We start from the raw sequence: 17,400 nt of genomic DNA, 5'->3' as shown, positions 1-17,400 counted from the left end.
AAGATATGTCGAAGTCCCACCATTTGTCGACGTCGAGCTGCCATCTACATCTACGGATGTAGATGTTATATCGATAGTTTTTAGCTATAAGAGCATTTTGTCTCTCATAACCTAACACTCTCTTCTTTAGTCCACACTATGGGACTGTTAGAGTGGAATTGTAACGGTTATGATAGGCATCTTGCTGAGCTGCGCCACATCATTTGTGAGTTCGTGGCGTGTATAGTCTGAATTCAGGAAACTGAACGGTCTTGAGAAACTTTCGACTCTACTCGACAGAACAATGCTATGTTCTCCGGGCGTCCGGTGGCGTTGGTATTTTTGTTCGTTCTGATACCTCTAGCGAAGCGGTTCCTTTAAGAACCCCACTGGAAGCAGCTGCGGTGCAGGTGCCGCTGCAAATCATAGCAACTGTGTGTAATGATTATTTTTCTCCACACCAGCCTCTTAATATAAGTGATGTCACCGATCTTACAGATCTGCTTCCACCACCATTCCTCTTTTTCGTGATTTTAACGCCCATCACCCTACATGGGGCTCTGATACGCCCTGCACCAAGGCAAGGGAGTTGGAAATATTACTACGAGAGTTGGATTTATATATTTTGAATACATGTGAACCAACTCATTTCAGCGCACGTTACGGCACATACTCTCGCATAGACCATAGTGTATGTAAGCGTGCGCCGGTTGCCCTGTTTGGGTGGAATGTAGACGCTGCTGTCTGTGACAGTAACAATTTACCTATCATTATTACTTTTGAAAAACAAAAATCCATCGAGAATGCTGCTGGTTGTCCAAAGTTCACAGCACTAGCTACCTTTACCGACGCAACTGGCCGAAGCAAAGACGGCGATATAACGTACATAACACAAGTTATTCTTGCTGTTGCTGAGGAGTTCATTCCATCGTTTTCAGCGACTCCTCGCCGAAAACTCGTTCCTTGGTGGAACGGAAAATTTGCAGCAGCTATAAAGGAACGTCGTCGCGCTCATAAACGTTATCGTAGGCAGCCTACTGTGGCCAACATTGTAGCATTTAAAAAACTCCGCGTTAATGCGCAAGTTCTTATTCGACAGAGCAAGAAAGCTTCGTGGGAGATATATGTGTCGTGTATGGCGTCACATGCACCGTCATCTCAAGTGTGAACTCAACTTCGACGTATTTCGTGGAACCAAGGATCGTCTTCTGTACCGGAAATTTCCATTGCAGGCAGTATCTTCACTGACCCACTCTCAGTTGTTAATCATCTAGATATTCATTTCGCGGATGTGTCTGGATCCGGGAATTACCATCATGATTTCCTGACTCTGAAGCGGGAGGCAGAACGTCATCACCTCAGTCTTGACACTCATGCTTCAGGCGACTATAACGTACCCGTTACGGAATGGGAACTCCGCAGTGCTTTGGCACTTTGCAAGGACACTGCTCCCGGACCAGATAACGTCCATAACCAGATGTTGAAACACCTTAGTGAGGATAGCCTTTTTTATCTCCTTCATGTGTTCAGCCGAATTTGGGTAGAGTGTGAGGTTGTATGACATTGGCTAGAGGTCATAGTAAATCTGTCCTGGCGAAGCCTGGCAAAAACCCTAAGTATCCAGGAAGTTATTTTATCTTACAAACTGCTTGTGAAAGCCTTTGGAGAGGATGGTCAATCCCAGACTTGTGTGGTACCTGGAGAAAAGGGGACTTTCATCCGAAGTGCAATGTGGTTTTTGGGTCGCTCGGTCGAACACTGACCACGTGGTACGCCTGGAGAATTCTATCCAGGACGATTTTCTCCGAGAACAGCATTTGGTGACTGTTTTCTTTGACTTAGCATCCTATGACACAACATGGTGATACGACATCCTTTCAGTCCTGCATCAATGGAATTCCGAGGTAACTTGCCAGTCTTTGTTACTAAATTTTTATACCTCCGTGTATTCTGTGTCCGAGTAAGGAGGACATGTTCGCAATACTACGTTCAGGAAAATGGAGTCCCACAGGGATCGGCTCTTAGTGTTGCTCTGTTCGCGATAGCCATAAACAGTATTGTCACTGCTGCTATTTTAGCGGTAATACCGTCGCTGAGAGACAATTAGGAGAGTGAAACAGTAGACCTTAGAACATGGCTTTCGGTTTTCAACCGCAAAGACCTCTGTTATGCACTTTTTCAGGAAGCGCACTGTCACTCTCATCCTGAGCATTATTTAGAGAATGTCGCTCTTCCCATAGTTGACACTAACCGATTTCTTGGGCTCCTCTTCGATAGCAAATATCGTGGGAGCCACACATGCTGCAGTTAAAAGTGCAATGCACTGAGAAATTGAATATTTTGAAGTCTCTTAGCAGCCCTAAAATAGGGGCTGACCGCACGGTGGTCCTACGATTTTACAGGACACATATTTGATCCAGATTAGACTATGGCAGTGCAGCATATGGATCAGCAAGGCAAAGCGTCCTTGCGAAACTGAACAGTATCCACCACAGCGGGATTAATTTTGTGACGGGATCTTTTCGTACAAGCCCCATTTCCAGCCTGCTCGCCTTTACATCTGCGGCGCCAGCAAATGCTTCTGTCCTATACTGAAAATTTGCGACAGATGCCACTTCACCATCGGCTGTACGCTGGTTAACCACGAGCAACGCAGCCGGTTGGAATAGGCTTGGATATCAGTCACAGATTATTAGATGTACCTTCGGTCCCTTGCCTTGTCATACGACCAAGTAGAGTACCACATAGGATAATACAACGACCTGAATTCACTCGAGATTTGCACACCGGCCCGAAGGAGAACACGGACTATCTATTTATGGAAGGCTTTTCGTGTACGTTGTTGGCCGTTACCCTGATACGGTCGTTGTTTTCACGGATGGTTCGAGGGCAGAAGGTGGAATAGGCTGTGCGTTTGTTGTTAACAACAACAGGTTTCGTTTTTCTCTACCGAAAATGTGTAGTGTGTACAGAGCAGAGCTCTATGCCATCTGTGAAGCTCTACCGTACACACTGTCAGATGAGCGCCGATACTTTCTTCTGTGTACTGACTCATTGAGTTCGCTATAGTCTATTGATACCTGTTTCCCTCGGCACCCTCTGGTGCAGCGGATCCAGATCCTGCTGGCCGGTTGTTCGTAGGCCGGCACCGGAATTACGTTTACGTGGCTTCCAAGCCACGTTGGTACAGAGAGAAACGAGTTAGCTGATAAGTTTGCCGAGGCTCTTAACTTGCTCTCGCTGCCTTACAAGGTTTCAGCAAGTGACATTCACTCTCAGCAGAAACATTTGGTTATGTTCCAATGGGAGATAGCGTGGCAGGCCACCCCTCACCCAAATAACCTGAGAGCGATAAAAGGAACTACGAAGGTATGGAAGACTTCGCTTCGGGCTTCTCGCATTCTTCGGATTGGCCTCGGCAAAGTGGTGCACTCGTACCTACTGAAGCGTGAATGCCCCCCGGTGTGTTCTTGCGGCAGTCATCTAACCGTGGTACATATCCTTACGGAGTGCGCTGATCTGGTCGTAGTCTAAAACTCCTGAGTGCTATTTCCCTCATTCTACGAGATGACGAGCAGTCAGCAGGCCTCGTCATCCGTTTTATGAGGGATAGGGGCCTTTTTATCATGTGTAATAATGAAGTTTGAATTAGTGTATTTTTTTAACGCTTTTTTCTCATCGACTCCATTTTACTTCGTGTTTGCGAATTTTAATGAGTTATTTTAACTTCTAACTTGAATAATATATCAGAGGCAATGCATTATTCGATTGTCACCTGCATTTTCTATAATTTTGTTAGAAAATGAGGCATTGCGAATTAGATCCACTGGTTATTTTAATCTCATACTCAGTTTTAATCATCATTTGTTTTAAACTCTTGTCAGTGGATGCAATTTACATTTTGAATTATATCGTTTTGTTCCATGTCGTACCATTATGGGCCTATAACTGAGCTGTTAGGCCCCATTAAACAACAAACATCATCATCAGTATAGCGTGTAATAAAGTGAGTTTTCTATGTATTTTAGAACATTCAATTTGAATTATATATAGGCTATCACTTCAGGGCGATGCCTTATTCTCTTTAATCTACTTTTCTATCATTTTGTAAGGAAGCAAGGCGTTGCGAATTAGATCCGCTGACAATTTTAAATTCATAATCATTTCCACCATCACCTTTTTTATATTCTCGTGAGTTTATAGATTTTAAAATTTTAATTATTTTGACATTAGTTTCCACCTCGTACCATTATGGCCGATGACCTAGATGTTATGTCCCTTTAACCATGAGGCACCATTATCAAAATACACTAGGTTGTATTATTCTAGCAAATGATGTTTTTATAATAAAACATGAAATATCTTTATCTCGAACATTTGCACTTGACTACAGTCACGTTTCCCGGAAAACGGATGAGAAGAGAGAATCTGAAGGTGTTTTCGCTTTAAATCAAACGTGGTGGGCACTGCGCAAAGTCCTCGGGGAGCTCTTATCTTAGGTTCTCCCTAACCTCTCACCATCTATCACAGCCAGAGGTCGTTAGCGCCTGGTCACGCACGAGAGATAGAGCTAGCCGCTCTCTAGAGTTATCCGCTAACCTCGTGGAGCGATGGAACAATTATTACTGTAAATTGGAAAGACGGGCTCTCCTCATTTTTTTTAATTTCCAAGTACCCCGTCTGGGCTTCAAACGAACGCTTAATCGCTCCTAGACATAGCGGTGTAGGACACAAACATTCGACAGTTAATAATTAATTATTTCATTCTGATTTCTCAACGGATCACGACGTGTGGGCTGAGTTTGGACAAATGGCGATAGTCGCACATTAGGTCGGTTTCGTAGGCTGAGACGTCGTATTTCGGGCAGTGTCAATGGACTAAGGCTGTGACAAAACAGTCTGCACTTTGCGTGGCGCTACAACAGACAGTGAGTATAAGACACACATGATGTGTGAGTAATGTGTAGAACGGCCACCTGATGGCAGCGCCCTGTTGTTACCAGCCAACTGCTGTTAAGCAAGACGTGTAGAGAGGACTACGCAAAGAACGAAGCTCCCCCGATGCCTCGCACCCACGAATTGACAACATATTTGACAGAGGCCGCATTGTGGGACTGCATAAGACTGGTTCGTCGTATTGTGCAATTGCCAGGCATATGGGCCATTCAGACGTCACAGTGGCCCGATGTTAGACTCAGTGGGTACATGAGGGCACGCAATCACGTCGTGCAGACTCGGGTCGACCAAGAAGCACCACCCCGAGGAAGGACCGACGTATGGTGCGCCAAGCGTTGCGGGATCCCATAACTTCAGCACCCGCCATCGCGAACATGTACTGGAGACTCTAAAACATCCTATGAGTTCCCCCACAGTGTCTCCGTGACTCGCATCCACCAAATTGACACCAGAACACCAACGCCTGCTTTTGGAGTGGTATCTTGCCCGGGAGGCACGAACAGAGGACGACTGTTCAGTGATGAGTCCCGCTTCTCCATAACGACCGATGACCATCGTGTGAGGGTTTGGCGGCGTCGAGAGCAGAGGGAAGATCCTCTCCATATTGTGGAAAGGTACAGACGTTATTCCCGGCATAATGGTGTTGGGCGCCATAGCATGTGCGTTCAGGTCACCTCTAATAGTGCTTCGGTAGATATTGACGGCACGGCGATACGTGTCATCCTATTATGGCGCAGAACTAAGATAATGCACGTCCACACACAGCACGTGTGTCTTTGGACTGCCTAGAGCATGCTGAGGTCCAGCAAGACCCGTGTAGGACTCCGTCCCAGTACCAACCTGTGGGATCTGCAACAACTGTGGACGAACTTGCCTCAGGAGAGGCTGTTTGACACCATTCTAAACCGCATAAGGGTGGCCACGGGTTGGGGTTGCGACATCCTACTGTCCTGGTGCCAACATTCTACACGTACCTGCCGGCTTGTCTCTTTCATCCCATATTATAATCAGCTCAATGTATGGCTCCATGGCTAAATGGTTAGCATGCTGGCCTTTAGTCACAGGGGTCCCGGGTTCGATTTCTGGCAGGATCGGGTATTTTAACCATCATTAGCTAATTCCCCTGGCACGGGGGCTGGGTGTATGGGTCGTCTTCACCATCATTTCATCCTCACCACGACGCGCAGGTCGCCTTCGAGCGTCAAATCAAAAGACCTGCACCTGGCGAGCCCAACATGTGCTCGGACACTCCCGGCACTAAAAGCCATGCGCCATTTCATTTCCTCAGTTCAATGAAGGCTCACGGTCTTTCAGCATACGCAGTTTCATTCACTTTCAATCACTGCTTCTGGGTGCTTTTTTTTGTCAGGCAGTGTATTTTTTACTAGAATGAAAGTGTACAGCCGGGGAAAATCAATACAACAACAAGATGTTTTGCTTCGTAATTAAATTGAATGTACTTGCGGTAGCTAACTGCAGGAGCGATCTCATATGCAAATGGGACTGCGAAATTTGTACGAGCATATTGTAAGCAGTGCTGTGACTCTTTTTTCTAACTGAGAACTTGAAAACGGTTAATGTATCTTCTTTAACCGGCATTATTCTACGCAATATACGAACTAACCTCTACACGGCGCCGCTCTGCTACACTAGATCATCGAACAGCAGGGTGGCTAATAAAGAACCCCCCGAAGGGATTATTATTTTAGTACATAAGCTAAGCAGACTAATCAGTTACTTTGAAAATGACACACACACACCTATATAAACTCCAACCCTTATACACCACCTCACTCAGCAAGTTAACACTTTTGTGCAGCATATATGATGTAAGTAGACCCTTACACCTATTGGCAGCCATATTTTGTGAAATGTATTGCACATGTACGTGCAAGACAAATCAAGTCACCGTTGCTAAACAAAATAATCAATCGCTATTCGCAGAGAGAAAACACGAACGTTGCCAACACTTTTTTCTCCCAACCGTAGCATGGTAGCTGGCAGAAGGTCATTCTCGATATCATATTTAAGAAAAGGGGTGGTTGTTTCTGTCTCCAGGATTTAATCTCCTTTCCCGGTTATTAACAGTTGTAGTTCTCCTTCAAACAATTATCGCTAACCAACTCCGCTTTCCCTGACTATCCACAGATTATACTGAGGTTTTATTTTCAATTATTAGTAGCATTATTTGTTCTGGAGAGTTTCGAATACGCTGTAGATATTTTCTGAGATTTAAAAACACATGACTTACCTTTCTAAAACAAAATCATCCCGTTTAAAAATCATAACACTTCTTACTTTAACCTGTGGTTATGGGGGTCGACAGTGCTCACTTATAGCCAACGAGTTTGACAAGAATTATAGAGAAACTTGGACGGGAGACGTTAAAGGCCAGAAGTAAAATGCACAATAGCTATAGCAAATATCCAGGTTAGGGAAAGTTGAAGAGTCAACTAGAACATAAACAGGGACATGAATAAATGGTAAACTGCAGGAAACAAACGATGGTAAATATTTTTTTATCGGGGAACAGATTATTGTAATATATTACCGGTACTTGCAGCAATCTTACAGCCTTTCCCCAAACAATTTATTTATTTGTTTATTTTATTTATTTATTTATTTATTTATTTATTTATTTATTTATTTATTTATTTATTTATTTATTTATTTATTTATTTATTTATCGCCTTTCTTTGCTTCTTGTAGTTAAGACCATAAATCCTTCTTTTACACTAAACCAAGTTTGATAACTACATCAAACTGATACAATTAAAGTAAGTAAGAAATAATTTTAAGAACTGACAAATGACTTAAATGTAACAAAAACTTTTCAGTCTGTCAAACACACTGCAGCAACAATACAAATTATAACACTATACGCATATATAATTCATAGTATAATATCATTGTGTTTTGACAGACTCAAGAGTTTTTGTTACATTTAACTAAGTCGACACTCAAAAGTATGGCTTCATTCCTAACAAAATAACTTAAATATAACTGTAGTACGAATTTGAGGATGTTAATAATAATAATAATAATAATAATAATAATAATAATAATAATAATAATAATAATAATAATAATAATAATAACCGTAATCACAATTTAACAGTAATAGCAGTCACAGTTTCAATGGAAAGTAAATATTTCGTATACTGGCTCATGAATGAATTCAGTAAATTCACTATCATGCAAGTGACGTGTAAATTCCTATGCGATGGTGTTGTTCATCTAATAGTAAGTCATTCTACAGCTCAATCTGCGTAGTGATGGTTATTTAGGCACGGTCACAAATGGCCCATTTAAAAACAAGCAAGTCAATTACATTTCCCTGAATTGGTTTCCTCTACTCCCCAAAACCCACATGAAACACGTTCTTACTCCAATATATATTACGAAGGAGCACTCGGGAGGAAAATTACATCTCCTTTGTTTACCTGCCTCCCTCATATTCAAGACGCCGCTATACGTTTAGATTGAATGCCTGCTGTTCAACATTTGTTGATATCACAAATGTCGGCAACAAATTGTCTGGCTTGAAAAAGCATAGACCGCATTAAAGAATTCTACTAAAAGAGCCGACGGTCAACTGTGAACTCCCTTAATGAACAGAGATGCTGGGGTCAACTTTACTTTGTCCGTGCCTGTTTTATTATTATATTTCATGTCAAATAGGAATTTCTTGAACATTTGAATTTCTAAGCGACTCATCGTCCACTCTTCGACTTTCTGTTACATTTCTCTTGTAATTACCAACTAGTCTGTAGATTACCGCGAGGCTGTTAAGTGAACATCAGCTAATGCCAGCGACACGAGACTACACACAACCTAAAGTACGAAAGTCACACGACTGGGAGTGCTGAAGTAAACAACACAAACCTAAGAGCGATGAAGTGAGCAGGGCGCGAGTCTAAGAACATGCCATAAATCTGAGTGAGAAGGACACAAGTCTGGGATACTTCATTGAGCTTTAAAAAATATAAATTACTTCTAGGAGTAATAATTGGATATGAGTGTCATGAGAATGGTGCCATACAAGTTCGTAAACAATAGGCTACTTGTTTCAGGGGAATTGCATTGCTTAATTCCCATACAATTGCATGCCGAGAAATAACCGTCAGTATGAGCAGCACACTCAGGCATAGATGTGTCGACGCATGCGTTGGCCGTGCGGAAAGGGTCGCAGCGCAGGGATGATGGGTTTGTAAACTATCGTCGGCAGCCTATTTCCACAGCAGGCAGGGCCATGCCACTAATATTCCCATCCTTGCTTCGCCAAAGGCCTTACCTGTGTTAATGCTACGAATCACTAGAGTAGTAGGGCAAGCCCGGTTCTAGATCACTGCGTTAGCATTTTTTGTGCTGAGTCGACACCCGAGGTCATTGACTCCTAGTAGTGGGGAAACGGGGAGCTAAGGACATTGACCCATAGTACAGTAGTAGAGCAATGGAGATTCGCGGATTTGGCATAACAGAGCAAGCCTAACCTCACAGTCGCCATCATGGAGGGGCCTCACTTTTACGGACAGATGCCCTTCCTGACACCATCTTGGAGGGGCCTAACTACACAGGGCCCAATTTAACGGTCAGATGATCTTCCCGATGCCATCTTGCAGGGGCCTAACCTAACGTTTACGGCCAAATGCACTTCCCGACCTGATATTGTGTAGTACGGCAATGGGGATTCCGCGGATTTTGTATAAGAGAGCAAGCCAAACCTCACAGTCACCATAATGGAGGGGCCTAACCACGCGTGGCCTAGTTTTACAGCCGGATCCCACCGATGCCATCTTGGAGGGGTCTAACTACACCGTCGCCATTTGCACCTAGTTCTATGGACAGATGCCCTTCCCGTCACCCTTTTGGAGGGGCCTAACTACACAATCGCCATCTTCCATCGCCATTTCGGAGGGCCAAATACACAGTCGCCATCTTGGGCCCAGTTTTACGGGCAGATGCCCTTCCCATTGCCTTTTTTTGAGGGGCCTACAACACATTCGCCATCTTGGGCTCAGTCTTACGGTCAGATGCCCTTTTCTAGTCACAGACGTCATTTTGGAGGGGCCTAAGTACACATTCTACGGATAGATGCTCTTCCCTCCTCACAGGCGTCATTTGTGGAGGGGCTCTGATGACGCAGAGTAACACTAGTAACAATAAAAGAAGGAAACACAGTAAGAACCTATAACTAGCAAATACATTTCTGATTTTTTAGAATATAAGCTCATTGACGCACTGATTCACACTACGCTCATGAACAAGTCAGCTAGAGGTATTCAGCAAGTGATTTCGACAATCCATCTTAAATCTCCTACGAGAACGCAAATCCCCAATGGTAGCAGGTAGGGTATTCCACAGCCTCGCGGCAGTGACTACAAAGTCCTGGAGTGACTGCGAGATATTGTTAAACAGGAGCTAGATCGTGTATCGTGGTTATGATAAGAGGATAGGTAATTAAAGCTTTTGAGGAATAATTCGGTACACCTGAGTTCAGAACTCCATGAAGAAGGGACGACATGTGGAGACTGCGACGCTCATGAACACGAAGCCATGAGAACTCCCTATAATAAGGTGGAATGTGAGAATCATATCGCATCTTAAATATAAATCAAATACAGGTGTTTAAACTCCGTTCAAGCATCTTGTTACTGTCTTAAGTTATGTCCGTAAATACAGTTTCGCAGTAGTCTAGAGTTGGTAAGATTAGGGATTTTACCAGTTGTATTTTAAGATGTTTTGGAAATATCGTAGAGTAGCGTTTGAGAGGAAAAAGGGATTTCCGCACTTTACGGCATGTATTGGTCACTTTTCAGTCCAATAGGGTGTCTCAGTCATTATAACACCTAAATTTCTTACTGGCGTACAATAGGGCACGACAGTATTATTTAAAATAACTGGGGGTACATGTCTACTTTTTAACAAGTTAAGGTTACTTTTGGTAACAAATATAATAGCCTGAGTTTTGTTAGGAATTATTAACAAACTGTTGTTTTTCGCATAGTCATTCAGTCGTCGTAAGTCAAAATTGACTCTGCCAATGGCTACATCTATATCTTGTCGATATGAGTGATAATAAATCTGAAGATCATCTGCATAGATATGGTACTTGATATATTTCAATGCCTCCCCTATATCGTTCACACTAACAACAAATAAAAGTGGGCCCAAACTGACCCCTACGGGACCGCAGTATACTCTGCTTGTCCTAAGAGGCGACTAAAAGGGGCGACCTTGGCGCGGAAATGATTGCGGCTTGATATCATGTGTTGGACCTCCTGTGGGTGGGAGGGGCTGAATACATTTACAGGTAATCCCTGCCTGTCGTAGAAGGCGAATAAAAGGGTCATGTGAGCATGGTCTCCTCCTTACTTTCTATTGCTTTTTGAGGGTTAGTTGTAGAGCGATTCCAAAATCTTGGTGTGCATGCTGCTCCGAGATGGGCCTCTTACGTGTGCGATTACGCCCGAAAGTCCGCTTGCGACCCCACAGGGATTGGCGGGTGAGAGCGTCATATACCCTTGCAGTAGTATTCTCCTGACAACACAGGTCCCCGCACAGCCGAATACCAGGACATATTATCATAAGTTGTGTATTATTATTTCTCTATATTTACTGCTCTGTACACGATATGGGGTACATGCTATTGCGGGTGACTGGAGGAAGGGAGTCCTTGTGCTGATCGCCTCCAGTCATTCCGTATTAGGCATCGTCCAACATCGGACACCGGGCAATACCTGCTACAACCAGATGGATATTGCCTTGGCTCCTTGGTTCGGCTAGAGAGACCCCTGATCGGAGTGGGTGGCATTCGGGGAGGATTATTTCGGGCATGGCTTCGAAACGTCTTCGACCTGCCCAACGTGGTCCCCCACCGAAATCTTTAACTTTTGATTCCTTGAAGTATTCAACCCCTGCGAACATGCGCAGGGTCAAGGAATGGGCTATGGCTTCTCTAGGTTTCTGTTTCCAGAACCGGTGGGCACGATTTTAAGCTGGTAAAATCTATCCTTTTTAGGAGGCACATTGAAGGCGTCTACGATGAACTTGAGGATCTCAAGAAAATGCGCAATGGTAGTCTGCTTTTGAAGACTCGGACAGCACTGCAAGCTGATCAGTTGCTTAAGTGCGACCACCTTGGCGAAATCCCCGTTAAAGTGGAGGAGCATAAATTCTTGAATCTGGTTTGCGGAGTCATCTTCCACAGCGAACTTATTTTGAACACTGACGAAGAGTTCATGGATGACGTGAAGAACCATGCGTGACGCACGTCCGGCGCATTAAGCGCAAGGTCAACGATGAAGACCTTGCCACCGGTGCGTTCATTGTCTCATTCAAATTGTCGGTGTTACCAGACAAAGTCAAGGTAACAACTTATCGTTGCGATGTGAGGCCGTACATGCCGCCACCTATGCGATGCTATCAATGCCAGAGATTCCGACATATGGTATCACGTTGTTCGAATTAGTCTGTGTGTGGTGCTTGTGGAAGAGTAGCTCACGGCGCGGAAGACTGCACAACTCCGTACAGGTGCACTAATTGCTCTGGTCTTCATTCTCCTCGAGATCGGAACTGTCCAACATATCTGAGTGAGAAGAAGATCCAGGTGATCAAGACCCTGGATGGTCTTTCGTACCAAGAAGTGCGCCGTAAGTTTAATTCCACGAATAATCCTTCCAGTACACTAGACTACAGCATGATATCTCAGAGTCTCCCAAGTTCGTAATTCACGACATCCTTACCCGTGAAGGTCACTGCGCCCAAGGCAACGACTGTTGCTCCTGAGAGTAAAGTCGCAAAGAGTAAAATTTCGAAGAGGGGGAAGACCCAACCTTCGAGCAACAAGAGGTCTGTGCCGGCTGGTAGTCCTAAGGCGGCACAGCAGGGGGGTCAAGGGTAAAACTCCCCCCACATGTAAGAGGTCGGCATAAGCCGTGCCCAAGCCGGTGGTGGTGGCATCGCCGACCGCGGCTGGGAAATTATCTCCCAGTCCGTCTAAACACGAAAATAAGGCGGAGAAGAGGAAAGTCTTTATCGAACGTTCCCGCACTTCTCCTGCGAAGGGGAAATATGCCCTCCACCCGGAGGGTATGGGTCTGCGCCAGCAGGTACTCCTGTTCCAAAATCTGTGCGCTTCCCTCGTAGGGGGGAACTTCCCGCATCCGGAAAGCGTCGAAATTCTGGGCGTCAGTACCGCCGTGTGTCGATGACGGGATGAACGTTAAACTGTCATCTACATCTACGGATGTAGATATTGATATTGATAGTGTTTAGGCATGAGAGCACCTTATCGCTCACTCTCTCTTTTAGTCCACACTATGGCACTGTTACAGTGGAATTGTAATGGCTGTGACAGGCATCCATCATCTCATGAAACATCAGTCGTCACAGGTAACCGAACTACTATAAAAAATTTGCTATAATTTAGTTATGCCCATCTCCACCCAATTTTTCTTGTACTACCTTGCTCTTCGTAGCAGGAAGATGACAAACATGAACTTTTTGTAAACCTTCCCACTTTGTGTTTTCATTCAAGCTGGCATTGCACTTGTGAATTTCAAGGAATAAAGTAATGAGTATTCCTTCTGTTCCAGCTGCATGGGAGGCTTTCTCCAGTTAGTGGATGGTTTGGAGCCCTCACCTAGACCCACGGCGTCTCAGATCTGCGGCACCAACGAGAGGTACGCGCCTCCTGTAGTCCTCTTCGCCGACCGTGGTCCCGCAAACCTACTGTTCCAGTAAGTACGTATTTGGTGCTCTTGTGTATAAGAATGAACCGCTTGAGATGAAAAGACACTGGAAGGTAGGGGGGATCACACCACATATGTGACACATTTTTGTTGTTAAAATGGAAGTGTCAGTTCAAGTAACCGGTAAGTTTTCACTCTGTCGAGTAGATTATACGAATGTATAAAACGATAGAACATGCCTCGAAATTAAACAGCACGTTAATAATGTAATGACATGCTTACTTCTATAAGAATATCCTCATATTCTTTAAAATTACTTCCAAACATATACAGCATGATTCAAAATATTATGTAAAAAATGCAGTAGCCCATAGAGGGGTCGTGTAGTGTAGGACTAAACCCTGCGCAGAGGTGCCAGTCTTTGAAGTGAGTTATCGGTAATCTCTCCCCCCCCCCCCCCACTCTCAGAAAATGTTTGAATCAAACCGAAGCCTGCTCCTCTCTTCTCGATAATAACACCTTCTTGACAGCAATGTATTCTAAAGCACCTGAGAAGACATTTTCGTCTTCTTAACAACAAGAGATTCCAGTGTAGATGCGCACAATTAATGGAAGCTTGAATTGTCTTTCTGTGGGAAAGTTACTGTCAGCTACTCAACACAACATTACTTGGAGAAGAGCTCCGGCTCACGGGTAGCAACAGGAAGAAACAAATAATAGGATTCTTTCTTTCGTAGACTGTTTTCGTGACAATGTCGCTTTCCCGTAATCGTGTGGTGAAATTCGTGATAATTACGGACAATCCGTTATAGTTCGCAGGACAAGATTGAGAAGTCGAGAACGACATGATGACAAAAATCAAAATTCTCGACTTCCTAAACAATTAGAAAGTGATAATCAATTAAATGACAGTCATTTGTGCACATGGTTGAGTTAATACAAATGCTGTTCGAACAGTCGATCCTTACATTCAAATCATGCATTAAATCAACGTAGTGTACCCCCTGTGGGTGGGGGACGCAGATGAAGAATACACCCACGATATCCCCTGCCTGTCCTAAGAGGCCACTAAAAGGGGCAACCAAGGGATGATGGATTTTCAACCATGAGATTATCTGTGATTAGTACCATCGCCCGAGGAACACCATGGATCGACTTTACTTGCAATCAGTGCCACTATATGTGGAAGACCATGAGTCTGAGTTACTTGTGATTAGTACCATTATATGAGAAATACCATGGGACTATGTGCGGAACACCATAGCTCTGCGTTTCCTGTGCGAAGCACATTACCTGTGATTAGTACCATGGTTCTATGTTACCAACAACTAGTCCATTACGATGGACCGGTGACCTGAATTTTGGACTCCTTTAGACAACAAGTATAATCGATTTAGGTTTGTGCTTTGGAAGAAGGTCCACCGATTGTTTTACATCATCGTTCGTCGTCCTTTTGAATTCTAGAATTGTAATTGTCTCTACATTTCACCTCATCTGGTACCATTAGTGGCCAATGACGTAGATGTAGTGTATGCCTTCAGTCGCCCGCTCTGTGATTTGCTTATCGAGCACCTCCTCTAATAAATTATTCCCATCCATAATTCCTGTTCAATAATAGGAATAATCAAGGCAGTTGTTATTTTACGCCGCACTAACATTTTTTATGATTTCTTCAAACGCTGTGGTGCCCGATTTTTCCCGCCGGAGTTTTTTGACGTGCCAGAAGGTCTGAGTCAATCCACCTAAATCATCTTCCTATAAACTAATATATTCCCTAATTTTTCCTCTTGAATTCCAATTTCATATTTATATTACGATCGTTCCAACTTCTAAAAACCCATTCACTTGTATACAAAAGAACGAATCTTAGAGCTGTGAGCAATTTATCCTGGTTTGAACAGGAAGATGATCCACACTTTACAAAGTGGCCATTGTAAGTGTTAACAAAATGATCAGAGAAGACTTTTAACTTGCGCAATGAGCAGGCAATGGAAAACGAATTTACCGGATTGATCGGCAGAGTTCTCTCCACCTAAATCAAAGGTGCAGGGTTTATTGGCTAGAGTATGTATTTCTGACAAATAAAGTAGATGTATCAACAATATTTATTGAATTAAAATGACAATGAATATAGATTAATGTATCTATGACGGTAACGCGCTGTACGTCTCCACTTTTTTGCACTGCACGTTCTGCTCCGCACTTCTTGGGCTTCCTCATTTTTCAGACTTCCCTCTACCTTCGTGAAGACGTTTAAGGTAATTCCTGGTCCATTTAGAACAATTTTCAACCTTTCAAGCAACGTGGTCACGAAGTAATTAAAGTATACCCGAAATTGCATTGTTTACTTCTTGATCACTTTGAAAATGACGGTCCCGAAGTTCCTTTTTCACTGCAGGATATAGGCAGAAGCCGCATCCTGCTAGGTCCGGTGAATAAGGTGGATATATCATCACCTCAGTGCCCAATTCGGTTATTGTGTCTTGTGTCTTGATTGCTCGATACGCAGGTCCGTTGTCATGGTGTAGGATTCATCCAGTTTGAGCGAAGTTTGTAGCCGTTTATCATTCCTGAAAACTGTTTAATGATTAAACGGCGGTCTTCCCGCAACAACTTCGTATTGATGTCGGTCTTCGAACTTGAGAGACTTCCGGGCCGTGGAGCCTCCGCAAGATGAGTTTTACCCTCCTTAAAGCCTCCTCCCTCAGCTGGTCCCCTGAGGCGAGTCAGACTTCTCCAATACTACCAACTGCAAACTCCATCACAAATAAATTCCGGTTATTTTCTGACACCCGGTTCGTTTTCCACACATAGACTGTTAGGTAAGAAATTCTTAATTCTAATCACCCGATCATTTTACAACCCCCTGTGGGTGGGGGACGCAGATGTACAATACACTCCCTGTATAACCTGCCTGTCGTAAGAGGCGACTGAAAGGGTCATCTGTCCATCGGTCACCTCTTTATTATTCCCTTTGAGGGTTTCCGGACTAAAATACTTGATGTGCGTGCTGTTCGGAGGAGAGCCACTTACGTGTGCGATTACGCCCGAAAGCCTCAATGTATTCCCAAAACTCACGTCGGGTCGGATTGTCAAGTACCCTTGCAGTAGCATCCGCCTGATAACACAGGTCCCCGCACAGCCGAATGCCAGAAGTGCATATTATTATTAATTATTTTATTTTATTAACACAGGTCCCCCGCACAGCCGAATGCCAGAAGGACATCTTATTATTTTATTCTTTTATTTTATCTATATTTATTACTCTGTACACGCTCTGGGGTACATACTATTGCGGGTGATTGCATGAAGGGTGTCCTAGTGCTCATTGTCTCACTCATGCCGTATTAGGCATCGACTAACATCGGACCCCGGGCAGTACCTGCTACAACCAGGTGGGTATTGCCTTGGGTGCTTGGTTCGGATACAGAGGCCGCTGATCGGAGTGGGTGGCATTCGGGGAGGATGATTTCGGGCATGTCTTCGAAATTTCTTTATCCCGTCCAAGGTGGCCCCCACCCAAGTTTTCAACAGTTGATTCCTTGTGGCGTTCAATCCCTGGGAACAACCGCAGCGTGAAGGACCGGAACTGACGGCAGTGACTTCAAGCTCGTTTATTTTAGTAGGCACATAGAAGGTGTCTACGGCGAACTGAAAGACCTGAAAAAATGCGCAACGGTAGTTCGTTGCTAAAGACACGCAACGTCGTACAAGCTGACCGGTTGCTCAAGTGCGACCACGTTGGCAATAATCCCGTCAAAGTAGAGGAGCA

At 44.1% G+C, this 17,400-nt stretch overlaps 1 protein-coding gene across 1 annotated transcript in view; it reads left to right on the top strand.

Annotated features, from left to right (window-relative positions):
* The window catches only part of LOC136872117 (uncharacterized), a 740,234-nt gene that overhangs the window by 339,702 nt on the left and 383,132 nt on the right, over positions 1 to 17,400 (top strand). Inside the window, exon 4 of the mRNA XM_067145963.2 lies at positions 13,533 to 13,676. Within this exon, the coding sequence (XP_067002064.2) occupies positions 13,533 to 13,676 (144 nt within the window). The remainder of the gene's footprint in view (positions 1 to 13,532; positions 13,677 to 17,400) is intronic.

This window comes from Anabrus simplex, chromosome 4 (assembly GCF_040414725.1).
Source record: "Anabrus simplex isolate iqAnaSimp1 chromosome 4, ASM4041472v1, whole genome shotgun sequence".
In the NCBI taxonomy this organism is placed as follows: Eukaryota; Metazoa; Arthropoda; class Insecta; order Orthoptera; family Tettigoniidae; genus Anabrus; species Anabrus simplex.
This window is presented reverse-complemented; position numbering and strand designations above follow the sequence as displayed.